The 13,773-nt window shown below is 39.8% G+C and overlaps 1 protein-coding gene across 3 annotated transcripts in view; it reads left to right on the top strand.

Annotated features, from left to right (window-relative positions):
• The first annotated feature begins 1,562 nt into the window (after positions 1-1,562).
• The window catches only part of CWF19L2 (CWF19 like cell cycle control factor 2), a 220,414-nt gene continuing 208,203 nt past the window's right edge, over positions 1,563-13,773 (top strand). For all 3 annotated transcript variants that reach the window (XM_008261932.4, XM_008261926.4, XM_008261936.4), the window contains exons 1-3: positions 1,563-1,731; positions 4,584-4,694; positions 6,958-7,080. In XM_008261932.4, the coding sequence (XP_008260154.2) occupies positions 1,627-1,731; positions 4,584-4,694; positions 6,958-7,080 (339 nt within the window). In that variant the 5' untranslated portion in view covers positions 1,563-1,626. The remainder of the gene's footprint in view (positions 1,732-4,583; positions 4,695-6,957; positions 7,081-13,773) is intronic.

The raw sequence follows: 13,773 nt of genomic DNA, 5'->3' as shown, positions 1-13,773 counted from the left end.
TAGAAGGTCATGCCATTGCCCGTGATGCCGGCATCCTATATGGCACTGGTTCATGTCCTGACTGTTCCACTTCTAATCCAGCCACCTGATAAAGGCCTGAGGGAAAAAAAATAGAAAATAGCCCAAGTACTTGAGCCTCTGCTATCTATGTGGGAGACCTGGAAGAAGCTCTTGGCTCCTGGCTTTGGCCTGGCCCACTGCTTGGCCATTGCAGTCATCTGGTGAATTTACCAGTGGATGGAAGCTCTCTCTCTCTGCCTCTCCCTCTTTCTCTGTAACTCTGACTTTCAAATAAATAAATAAATATTAAAAAATAAAAATTTTATAAAAATATTGAACCTGAACTTTTTAGATTTGAATATTAATACTTAGCAAATAGGGGATAAAGAAATCTGTTACAATAGATTTTTTAAAAAAGATTTATTTATTTACTTGAAATTCAGAGCTACACAGAGAGAGAGAGGAGAGGCAGAGAGAGAGAGGTCTTCCATTGATGGTTCACTCCCTAATTGGCTGCAATGGCAGGAGCTGTGCCAATCTGAAGCCAGGAGCCAGGAGCCAGGAGCTTCCTCCAGGTCTCCCATGCAGGTGCAGGGGCCCGAGAACACAGGCCATCCTCCACTGCTTTCCCAGACCATAGTAGAGAGCTGGAGTGGAAGTGGAGCAGCGGGGTCTTGAACCAGTGCGCACATTGGATGCCAGCACTGCAGATGCCAGCCTTACCTGCTATACCACAGCGCCTGTCCCACAATGTTAATTTATAACAATTTAAAAAGCACCAACACGCTGTGGCACAGTGGGTTAACGCCCTGGCCTGAAGCGTTGGCATCCCACATGGGCGCCGGTTTGAGACCTTGCTGCTCCACTTCCTATCTTGATCTCTGCTTTGGCCCAGGAAAGTAGAAGATGCCCCAAGTCTTTGGGCCCTTGCACTCACGTGGGAGATCGGCAAGAAGCTCCTGGCTCCTGGCTTTGCATCGGCACAGCTCCGGCCGTTTCCGCCATCTGGGGAGTGAACCATCGGATGGAAGACCTCTCTCTCTCCCTCTGCCTTTCCTCTCTCTGTGTAACTCTTTCAAATAAATAAATTAATTAATCTTTTTTTTTAAAAAAAGCACCGATAAATTGTGAAATACAACACAAAACTCACTTGATTATTTTATGTATTAAAAACATCCACCAAAACAAAACACTGAATCATCGAAGCTACTTTCCTTTCCTTCCACCGCATTTCTGACCAGCCTCCCTTTAGACCATTCCTCCAGCACAGAACAAGTGAGGACCGGCACTTTGTCTCTAGGGGCTTCTCACTTACTCCAGTGATTTTAAGAGAACATTGGTGGGAAAGTCATTCATACAGTGAAAGGCGCAAAATAAGCGTATACTGAGGTTATCCTGTACACACCGAATCCCCCAAACGAAACTCAGTTACTCTTCCGCAGATCTGCAAGTGTTCCTTAATATTCGGGTTGGAGCAAGCCCAGAAAATCTCGATCGAGGTTCAGAACTGCGCATGCTCTGTTGGTTTAGTAGCGCTCCCTCCTCCCCCTCGTCGGAAGTCGGGGTTTGTGTGTGAAATTACGACTGTCGTAAACTGGGATTTCCTGACGGCTGCCTAGCTTTACGATGACAACAACTATGGCGGCTGCCAGTGGCAGATTTGAAAGTGAGAGGAGTATCGAAGAGCGAAAAGAGCAGACCCGGGTTGCCAGGGCCGAGGTGTTGCGCCAGGTATCTCAATTTTGGGGCTTTCGTAGTTATTTCGAATTGTGAGAGTTAAGGGTTTCCGGGGGCTAGCCCTCTCACCCCTCCCCTCTGCCCTGTAGTATTTCCCCTTATATCCGAGTGAGATACACAGTAAACTCGTGCGTATCCTCTGTGCCTTACACGATTTGGCAGCTTCCAGTTTCTTATTCTCTGATGGAGCTGTTTGTTTCCTCCAAGTTTCCTTACCTTTTAAGTCATCCGTTCTTGCTATCTCTGCGACCTGGTCTGCGCACTTTAGAGGTGCGGTACAACTTGTCCATGACTGCCAACGTGCTTCGCAGCCTTCGTCATTTCTTTCGCTGTATGTGAAATGAAAACAAGCTTGTTTTTTTTTTTTTTTTTTTTTTTTCTTTCCGGGAACACATGAAATATGTATTTGATTGTATGGTATTTCATTCTCCTTACTATTGGTGTGCATTCCGGACTTACTGTAAGCTCTTGTTGATTCAAACAAGAATTAACGCAAGAGACTCAGAAAATTTAGCTTCTCATAGTGATTGAGAAACATTGTATTGCTCATTAAGATTCCGATGCACAGACGTAACATATAAAGAGGGAAGTCAACTATTGAGTTACCTGACAAGCTGTTCAAGATGTAAGAAGTGTGGCTACGGAAGGGAAAAATGGTCGTTGGGGAGCAACTTTGGGTACAGCGAGGACAGTGAGAGTTTTTATTTATTTATCTTGGTTTTAAGATGGGAATGTTTTAAAAATGTTACATGCAAATAAGGAGCCAGTAGAGAAGAGGTAGAGGAGGCAGGAGGGAGAAGGGTTAATGACAACAGCTAGGTTTTTAAAGGGGGAAGAGTGAGTGGTTAATTTTGGACGAGGTTTTGTTCTCTGATTTCAGAGAAAGAGAAAGTATTTTTCAGTCTTGTCTGTTTAGTATTTCAAGCAGTTTTTGGTTTGTAAGATGTGATCAGTTTTATAGTAGAGGTAAAAATAGAATTTGTGGACTAAACTCAGCTTTGGAGTTTGGCGGAAGAATACCGACAGAAACAACCTCTTAGTAATAGCTTCTTTTATTCAACTGTTGTTGAAGAATGAATACAATTAGTAATATAGTCACTTTTTTTAAAAAAGAAAGATAATTGTTGCAGAAACATTGTGGAGGACTGGGTATTGGGCTGTAGGCATTGCATATTGAAGGTGTGGAGGTTTATCTACTGTTTTATTTTTTTTTATTTTATTTGAAAGGCAGAGCTACACACAGAGAGAAGGAGAAGGAGAGGCAGAGGCAGAGAGAGAGATCTTCCATCCACTGGTTCACTCCCCAATGGCCACAACAGATGGCTGGAGCTGCGCCATTCCAAAACCAGGAGCCAGGAGCTAGGAGCCTCCTCCAGGTTTCCCACGCAGGAGCAGGGGCCCAGGGATTTGGACCACCTTCTACTGCTTTCCCAGGCCATAGCAGAGAGCTGGAACTGGCGCCCATATGGGATGCCAGCACTGCAGGTGGTGGCCTTACCTGCTACCCCACAGCGCCAGCCCCAGTATCTCCTGTTAACAGAAGTCTAAAGCAGTAGCTGTGAAGATGGTAAAGGGAAAAGGGATTCCAAGTCTTAGTAGTAGTAGGGAGATCTGAGAGAGGGAAGAGCCCAGAATGGATCCCAAGATTCTATCCTTAATTAGGAACTCAGTTCACTGGAAATTGGTAATATGGAGAAGGTCTGTTTTGTTTTTGAAATCTTTATATATATATATATATATATATATATATACACACACACACACACACACACATATATATATAATTAATATAAAGAGAACAGATTTCATGTATTTCATAGATACAGTTCTTTTTTTTTTTTTTTTTAAAGATTTATTTATTTATTTGAATGTCAGAGTTACACACAAAAGGAGAGGCAGAGAGAGAGGTCTTTCCATCCGCTGGTTCACTCCCCAATTGGCTGCAACGGCCGGAGCTGTGCCGATCTGAAGCCAGGAACCAGGAGCTTCCTCTGGGTCTCCCAAATGGGTGTAGGGGCCCTAGGACTTGGGCCATCTTCTACTGCTTTCCCAGGCCATAGCAGAGAGCTGGATCGGAAGTGGAGCAGCCAGGACTTGAACTGACGCCCATAAGGGATGCTGGTACTACAGGCGGTGGCTTTACCTGTTAACGCCACAGCCCCAGCCCCTAGATATAGTTCTAAGATAAATATACTTCCCTCCCTTAGTCCCTCTCCTTCCTTCCTTTTATTAGTTAATTTTTGCAAAAGCATAAGTTCAGTCTACTCTGTTATCATAGGCTTAATGCACCACTAACCATAATATTCAACAGGTAAGAAGTGTAAAGACTCCAGTTCCATAGGAGTATAAACAAGGGCTGAAAACAACAATCAAGTCACAGCTGTCTGTTTTATTCCTATAATTTTTTTGTGTTCTATATTAACTATCACATGTCGGAGAAAACATGATATTTGTCTTTTTGGGACTGGCTTATTTCACTAAGCATAGTGGTTTCCAGTTGTATCCATTTTCTTGTGAAAGACAGGAGTTCATACTTTTTTATGGCTGACTACCCTGGTGGAAGCAAATTCCGGGCAAGGAACAGACCATTCAATTACCTTTAAGTGAAAAAGGACAATTTTTAAAGAAGAGTGGGTGATTAGTCTTGGACTAAGGTTGGTATGGTTCCTTGATTTTAGCATATGTAAGGTACATGAATAAAAAGCATTCTTCTTGCTTCTCTCTTTGGTGTTTTAAGTAGTTTTTGGCAGGAGTGGGGTTTGTAAACTGCGATAAATTTGCTTTTCTTTTCTTTTTTTTTTGTTAAAAGGAATCAGGTCAGTTGCCAGTTGTCTTTCTTGTTGTAGGCTAAAGCTAACTTTGAAAAGGAAGAAAGGCGTAAAGAACTTAAACGACTTCGGGGTGAGGATACATGGATGCTACCGGATGTAAATGAACGAATTGAACAATTCTCAAAGGTCAGTACTGTCTTTTGTCTTTTTTTGCACTTATTATTTAAGTTAACATTGGAAGAAAAATTTTATAGAAATTTTTGTAAGTTACAGAATGAATATAACAGAGTTGGCACTACTGGATAGTTTTATTGCTTAGGTAGAAGTAATGTGTAGTATTTTGGATATTATGACATTGAAAGATTTTTGTTCCTAGAGTTGGCTGGTAGCAGTTTTAACTCCAAATTTCTGGCTCACTTGTGGCAAGTTTGTGGATTTAAGAAATTGTGCATCTTGGGGGCTGGTGCTGTGGTGCAGCGGGTTAACACCCTGGCTTGTAGCGCTGGCATCCTATATGGGTACCGGTTCTAGTCCCGGCTGCTCTTCTTCCGATCCAGCTCTCTGCTATGGCCTGGGAAAGCAGTGGAAGATGGCCCAAATCCTTGGACCCCTGCACTCGTGTGGGAGACCCAGAAGAAGCTCCTGGTTCCTGGCTTCGGATTGGCACAGCTCTGGCCGTTGTGGCCATCTGCGGAGTGAACCATCAGATGGAAGACCTCTCTCTCTCTCCCTGCCTCTCCTCTCTCTGTGTGTAGTTCATACCTTCAAATAAATAAATAAATCTTTAAAAAAAAGAAATTATGCATTTTAACCTTTGTACCTTTATTTATTTTTCTAGGTCTCAAGCTTTGTTTTTTTTTCCTACAATTTTTTTTTTTTTTTTAGGATTTATTTATTTATTTGAAAGAGTTATGGAGAGAGAAGGGGAAACAGAGAGCGAGAGATCTTTTATCTGCTGCTTTACTCCTCAAATGGCTGCCACAACCAGGGCTTGGCCAGGCCAAAACCTGGCTGAAGCAGGTGGCTAGTTAACCTGCTGGGAACAGCGCTGATCTCTCCTACATTATTTTATTCTTTATGTGACAAATAATTGTGCATGTTTGTGGGGCATACTATAATGACTTTATTTACATTATATGTTTTAGAAAGATTGAATGAAACAACATATACATTACCTTTCCAATTTACTATTGTTTTGTGGTGAGAATGTTAAAATCTATTCTTATAGCAATTTTGAAATATACTATAGATTGTTATTAACTGTAGTCACCATGAAATATGATAGGTCACTAAAAAGTATTCTTTCAGTCTAACTGAAACTTTATACCCTTTTATTAATATCTCTTCCTTTCTCATTCCTCCTCCCCAGCCTCTTCCAACAATTTTAATTCAAGCTATCTTGTTATGTTTTTTATGACCTCATAATGTTGTATGAGTTTTTTTTGTACCATTGAAAGTTACTCTGTGTGTGTAGATGTATGCCTATATGTTTGATTATATCTGTATGACACATGAATATAAAAATAAATTAAAACCAAACTTTTCCTTATAATTTTTCTGTTAAAAAATCTTAGCTATGGGGCTGGTGCTGTGGCGTGGTAGGTAAAGCTGCTACTTGTGGTGCTGACATCCCATATGGGCACTGGTTTAAGTCTTGGCTGCTCACTTCCTATCCAGCTCCCTGCTAATGAGCCTGGGATAGCAGAGGAAGATGGCCGAAGTCCTTAGGTCCCCGCACCCATGTGGGAGACCTGGAAAAAGCTCCTGGCTCCTGGCTTAGGCCTGGCCCAGTCCTGACTGTTGTGGCCATCTAGGGAGTGAACCAGTGGATGGACGATTCTCTATATCTGCCTCTCAGTAACTCTGCCTTTCAAATAAATAAACAAATCTTTAAAAATTCTTAGTCATATGGTTTGTGAGTAGTACATATGCTATTGAAGGTATTTTAAAGGAAGATTTATGTATTTATTTATTTGAAAAGCAGAGTATCAAGGAGAGATTGAGTGATCTGTCTCTATACACTGGTTTACTCCCCAAATGGCTGCAACATCCAGGATTGAGCTTGGCTGAAGCCATCAGCCAGGAACTCTAATGGGTCTTCTACACAGGTGGGTGTCAGGAGTCTAACCATTTGGGCCATCATTGACTGCCTTCCCAGGTGCATTAGCAGGGAGGTGGACTGGAAGCAAGAGAGCTGGGATTCCACCTGGCCTTCTAATGTGGGATGCCAGTCACAGGATCTGGCTTAACCTGCTGTGCCACAACCCTGGCCACTATAGAAAATATCTTAAAGCTTCTTGGAATATTTTATTTATTTGGTGATATTGTTCCTCTCATGAAAGATTTATAAAGCTTTTGGAACATAAATTTTTTTTCTCTAAAAATGGTTCCTTTTAAGGAAGATAAAACTAGGTTGCTTTTTTAACCTGTTGAAAATAATTATTTATAGGAACACTCTGTGAAGAGAAAGAAAAAAAAAGACAAGCATTCAAAAAAAGTAAAGAAAGAGAAGAAAAAAAAGAGCAAGAAAGAGAAATATGAGAAGAGCAAGGAGTCATCTGATAGTTCATCTGTAAGTATATACTAAAATTAACTAAAGCAGCTATTTGTCAGAAAGTTTTTTTGAAGGAATTGTGTATTGAAACTTAAAGCATATGAAGACCTTAAGAAAGTATGACACGAAAATGTCTGGGAGACGTGGACTTGGAGAAGGCCAGAAAATATTGAAAATGTGAACCTTGGATTCCAAAAAACAGAAAACAGGAATATGATTTGGGAAACATTGCTAGTTGGAGCCATTAGAATGGATTAAATACTTAGGGAAACTAAAGGTGAAAACTAGCACTGGAGAGCCAAAAAAGGAAGTAAAGAAGGCTGTGTGTTGGAAAATTAGAAGGAAAAGCAGGAAAGAGAGGTATTATAAACATAAGGGAAAAGAGACTTAAGAGTCTGTTACCTTTGTTTGGTCTTTTCATAGATAATAACATCTCAGGCTTTGAAATAGGATGTGTTTATATATTTACCTTTGGGGGCCAAAGGATGAGAGTGCTTAGTTAGCTGTGTCTCTAGCTGGTTCAGGATGAGAAGACTTAGGAAAATAAAGTAGGCCAAATCCTTTGTGTATGTTTTCAGGGAACAGAGGTTGTGCTTATCGAGTGACAAGCTAGAGATATTTAGGGATAAATGGTCTGCCATGTATGATCTTCATAGGGTTTTCTTCCAAGTTGAATTGCCATAATCTACAATATGGACCACATAGTTTCAGAAACTAAGTTTTTGCCAGCATGTTGTTAAAGGGAAACATAGCTGGGTATTAGTTAAACTTTTGAAAGTAGATTTTAGTCAGTAATTACAAATAGCAGAGGAAATTGCTGAGCTCAATTTCAACTTGTACAGAGATGTTTGGGCATTTGAAAGGGAAAATAAGGAAATGTGGAGAGCAAGGGCTCAATACAACAACAAAAGTGGATAATTCCAAAGGGTTGGACAGTGTAAATTTGATTAGGCCAATTGTGTTTGCTAGCTGGTAATTTTTTTTTTTTTAAGATTTATTTTATTTATTTGAAAGAGTTAGAGAGAGAGAGGGAGAGAGAGAGAGGTCTTCTATCCACTGGTTCACTCTGCAAATGGCCACAATGGCTGGAGATGACCAATCTGACGCCAAGAGCCAGAAGTTTCTTCTGGGTCTCCCACATGGGTGCAGGGACCCAAGCACTTAGGTCATCCTCTGCTGCTTTACCAGTGTATTGGCAAGGAGTTGGATCGGAACTAGAGTAGCCAGGACTCCACCAGCACCCATATGGGATGCCAGCGCTGCAGATTGGGTCTTTAACCCACTGTGCCACAGCACTGGTCCCAACTGGCAGTTTTTGAAGTTAGGATTCTTTCCTCTCACAGATACTGGGAAACAGGCTCTATCTTTCCTGATGATTGGATTTCAGTGGGATAGTTCTTAGGTCCTTGAGAAAGGTCCTTTAAGTGATACCATTTTCATAACCCCTTTTTATTCAAATTCCTAAAAAGAGGGGTTTGGGGACTTACCATCAAACATTGGCACAAACGAATAGTAGATTTTTTGGCAGTATTGAGCTTTCCCAGGCAGGCATTTCACTTGAAGGATAGGATCAACCAAGGAAAACTGTCTTATATTTCTAGAAGCCATGCTACAATTTGGTTAAGTCTCTTAGTACAGAAATTCGGATGTAGTAAATATGCTGAGAGTTCTACAGTTCTCAGGATCTTCAGGTGGTGATTGGCTTTGAAAGCCTATCTTATATGAAAATTTAGTATATTAGTTCATGATGAGAAATATAAATGGATAATCTCAGACTAGCCAGCTTATTTTATAATGGTAGAAATATTAAGCTTACAGAAAAAAATTTTGAACATAACTTAGAGCAAAGGGAGGTAGTTAACCTTGTAAGTGAAAAGGAAATAGAGACACTATTTCCAGAATTGTGGCTTTGGGTTGTTGACTCCTTTGAAAATCTGCTAAAAGGAAGTGATCCTTTCTCAAATCCATACACATACAAAGTTAGTTATTTTGGTCACGTTTAGAAAGCTCCCTGGGCCGGCGCTGTGCTGCATTGGGTTAACGCCTTGGCATGAAGTGCCGGCATCCCATATGGGCACCAGTTCTGGTCCTGGCTGCTCCTTTTCCGATGCAGCTCTCTGCTGTGGCCTGAGAAAGCAGTAGAGGATGGCCCAAGTCCTTGGGCCCTTGCACCCTTGTGGGAGACCAGGAAGAGGCTCCTGGCTCCTGGCTTTAGATTGGCACAGATCCGGTCGTTGTGGCCAACTGGGGAGTGAACCATCGGATGGAAGACCTCTTTCTCTCTCTCTCTGCCTCTCCTCTCTCTGTGTGACTCTGACTTTCAAGTAAAAATAAATAAATCATTAAAAAAAAAAAAAAAAAAGAAAAGAAAACTCCCTGGGATATATGCAAGGATGAGAGCTTGAGAGTCCCCAAACCTGCCAGGCTGTTTAAACATTTATGTTGGTTTGATTAAAGGCACTTTTCTTCCTCTTATTAGAGACACATTCTTTTCCCCTTCTATCCTGGAAATAGATATATGAGAGTACTGTAAAAAGTTTATGAAAAAATGGAATTAAAATATGAATTTATTTTGGTTCAAAAATATTTGAAAGCCATATATAATGTGTTTTTACTGCACATTTCCATGGAATTTTTGAGGACCCCTCAGATGGATGGATTTAAAAACATTTGCACCAAAGTTAACTTATCTTTTAATTCCATTTTAATGAACTTTTTAAAGTACTTCTGTATATATTTTGTTCAATGTACAATAGGTACACGCACATATCTATCTATCTGTATATACATACATATGTATATGAAGGGTATGTGTGTGTGTGTGTGTGTATGCCTAAGACAGAGTTGTTTGAATAAGTGCCTATGTTCATACCACATTGAAGAGGATTGGAGAATGCAAAGAAATTTGTGCTATCAATGAAGGAAAGGAAGGACAGTGAGTTAGAATAGCTAGGTAAGTTAGGTTGTTGGGAGATCTTTTTGAAAAAATATTTTTAGGGAAAGATAACTAATACGGAGGAAAATGATAGATTTGTTCCAAGGGGAAAGGGTTAGCTTTGATCAGCAGTAGGTGTACTCTCTCTTCTGAGCTAGGAGGGAAGTTGTGAAAATGTGTACAAATAAGAGAAATGAGGTGGTTCCTTTGTGAACTTGAAGTTTCCTTTGCTTTTAACTTTCATATAACCCAAGTTTTGCTTTTGTTGTCTTTGATTTTGGGGTCTAATACAGAAAGGTATTGCCTATGCCAGTGTCTTAAAGTGTCTCCCCAATGTTTTCTTCTAGTAGTTTCATAGTTTCAAGATGTATAGTTAGATCTTTGATCTATTTTGAGTTGGCTTTTGTTTGCATGGCGTGGAGTGGTGAAGGGAGAGTGTTTTCTGCACATGGATATCTAGTTTTCCCAGCACTATTTATTAAAGAGGCTATCATTTCTTCAGTGTATGTTGTTGACATCTTTATAGAGAATCAGTTGGCTGTAGAAGCATGGAATCATTTTTGGGATCTGTGTTCTATTCCTTTGATTTATTAATTCATTTTTATGCCAATACCATGCTGTTTTATTTACAAAAGTGCTATAGTATGTCTGCAAATCAGGTATGGTGGTGAGTCCAGCTTTGTTCATTTTGTTCAGAATTGCTTAGCCTATTGAGTGTCTTTTGTGCTTCCATGTGAATTTTACAATTAATTGTTCTAACGTGCCAAGGGATTACAATTCAGTCCCATCAAGGTGGCATGTACTGATGCCATCCTACTAGTCAAAGTGATCAGTTTCAGTTCATAATTGATCATAATGATAGGATTAAGTGTCAAAGGGATCACATAAACAAGACTAGTGTCTGGCTTAACCAGTTTGCATTCCCACCAACAGTGGGTTAGTGTCCCTTTTTCCCCACATCCTTGCCAACATCTATTGTTGGTAGATTTCTGAATGTGAGCCATTCTAACCGGGGTGAGGTGAAACCCCATTGTGGTTTTGATTTGCATTTCCCTGATTGCTAGTGATCCTGAACATTTTTTCATGTGTCTGTTGGCCATTTGGATTTCCTCTTTTGAAAAATGTCTATTGAGGTCCTTGGCCCATCTCTTAAGTGGATTGTTTCTTTTGTTGTTGTGGAGTTCCTTGATTTCTTTGTAGATTCTGGTTATCAACCCTTTATCTGTTGAGTAGTTTGCAAATATTTTTTCCCATTCTGTTGGTTGCCTCTTCACTTTCCTGACTGTTTCTTTTGCAGTACAGAAACTTCTCAATTTGATGCAATCCCAATAGTTAATTTTGGCTTTGACTGACTGCACCTCCGGGGTCTTTTCTAGGAAGTCTTTGCCGGTACCTATGTCTTGCAGGGTTTCTCCAATGCTCTCTAATAATTTGATGGTGTCAGGTCGTAGATTTAAGTCTTTAATCCATGTTGAGTGAATTTTTGTGTAAGGTGAAAGGTAGGGGTCTTGCTTCATGATTCTGCACATGGAAATCCAATTTCCCAGTACCATTTATTGAATAGACCGTCCTTACTCCAGGGATTGGTTTTGGATCCTTGATCAAATATAAGTTGGCTGTAGATGTTTGGATTGATTTCTGGTGTTTCAATTCTGTTCCATTGGTCTATCCATCTGTTTCTGTACCAGTACCATGCTGTTTTGATTACAACTGCCCTGTAGTATGTCCTGAAATCTGGTATTGTGATGCCTCCAGCTTTGTTTTTGTTGTACAAGATTGCTTTAGCTATTCGAGGTCTCCTGTGCCTCCATATGAATTTCAGCATCATTTTTTCCAGATCTGAGAAGAATGTCTTCGGTATTTTGTTTGGTATTTCATTGAATCTGTAAATTGCTTTTGGGAGAATGGACATTTTAATGATGTTTATTCTTCCAATCCATGAGCATGGAAGATTTTTCCATTTTTTGGTATCCTCTTCTATTTCTTTCTTTAAGATTTTGTAATTCTCATCGTAGAGATCTTTAACGTCCTTGGTTAAGTTTATTCCAAGGTATTTGATTGTTTTTGTAGCTATTGTGAATGGGATTGATCTTAGAAGTTCTTCCTCAGCCATGGCATTGTCTGTGTATACAAAGGCTGTTGATTTTTGTGCATTGATTTTATACCCTGCTACTTTGCCAAACTCTTCTATGAGTTCCAATAGTCTCTTAGTAGAGTTCTTTGGGTCCCCTAAATAAAGAATCATATCATCTGCAAAGAGGAAAATATGACTACTTCCTTCTCAATTTGTATCCCTTTAATTTCTTTTTCTTGCGTAATAGCTTTGGCTAAAACTTCCAGAGCTATGTTGAATAGCAGTGGTGAGAGTGGGCATCCCTGTCTGGTACCAGATCTCAGTGGAAATGCTTCCAACTTTTCCCCATTCAATAGGATGTTGGCCGTGGGTTTTTCATAAATTGCTTTGACTGTATTGAGGAATGTTCCTTCCATACCCAGTTTGCTTAGAGTTTTCATCATGAAAGGTTGTTGTATTTTATCAAATGCTTTCTCTGCAGCTATTGAGATAATCACATGGTTTTTCTTTTGCAGTCTGTTAATGTGGTATATCACGTTGATTGTTTTGCGAACATTGTACCATATCTGCATACCAGGGATAAATCCCACTTGGTCTGGGTGGATGATTTTCCTGATGTGTTGTTGCATTCTATTGGCCAGAATTTTATTGAGGAATTTTGCATCTATGTTCATCAGGGATATTGGTCTGTAATTCTCTCTCAATGATGCATCTTTTTCCGGCTTAGGAATTAAGGTGATGCTGGCTTCATAGAAGGAATTTGGGAGTATTCCCTCTTTTTCGATTATTCTGAATAGTTTGAGAAGAATTGGAGTTAGTTCTTCTTTAAATGTCTGGTAGAATTCAGCAGTGAATCCATCTGGTCCTGGGCTTTTCTTTGTTGGGAGGGCCTTTATTACTGTTTCAATTTCTGTCTCAGTTATGGGTCTGTTTAGGTTTTCGATGTCTTCCCGGTTCAATTTAGGTAGGTTGCATGTGTCCAGGAATCTATCCATTTCTGATAGTTTTCCCTGTTTGCTGGCATACAAGTCCTTGTAGTAATTTCTGATGATTCTTTTTATTTCTGTAGTGTCTGTTGTTACATTTCCTTTTTCATCTCTGATTTTATTGATTTGGGTCTTTTCTCCTCTTTTTTTAGTTAGTTGGGCCAATGGGGTGTCAATTTTGTTTATTTTTTCAAAAAAACAGCTCCTCGTTTGGCTGATTTTTTTGTGGGGATGTTGAATTTAGACTTCTTTGTTGATTTGATACTTATCTGTTATGTAAACACGGTAAGCAAAATGCCTTATCAGCCAGTTTACCCAATATCTCTGCATTTTTAGATCCAGGGAAATCTCAAAATTTGAAACTTAGGTGTAAACAGCAAACTTGGGTTTAGCCGGGGGCCATTTCTCCTCTTCTAGTGAGGCAAAAATGTGAGGCTCCACTTGACGTTGGTAGGAACTAAAGCTTTGCGCTGAAGTGAGTTTTCTACCCAGCAGTTCTTTTTTTTGTACTTTCCTTTGACTTGATAATATAGCTGATAAGAAAGGAGAAATAATTTGTTGTGCTTTGTGAGCTTAATTCAAAATAGTGGGTTTGCATTTTCTTTCAAATTTTTGATGTCATTTTGTTGGAAATATGTGTAAATTTTTTTTTTTTTTAATTTATTTTAGGGGCTGGCATTGTGGCATTGTAGGCTAAGTCTCTGCCTATGGAACCA

The sequence above is a fragment of the Oryctolagus cuniculus genome, chromosome 1 (genome assembly GCF_964237555.1).
Source record: "Oryctolagus cuniculus chromosome 1, mOryCun1.1, whole genome shotgun sequence".
Lineage (NCBI taxonomy): Eukaryota > Metazoa > Chordata > Mammalia > Lagomorpha > Leporidae > Oryctolagus > Oryctolagus cuniculus.
This window is presented reverse-complemented; position numbering and strand designations above follow the sequence as displayed.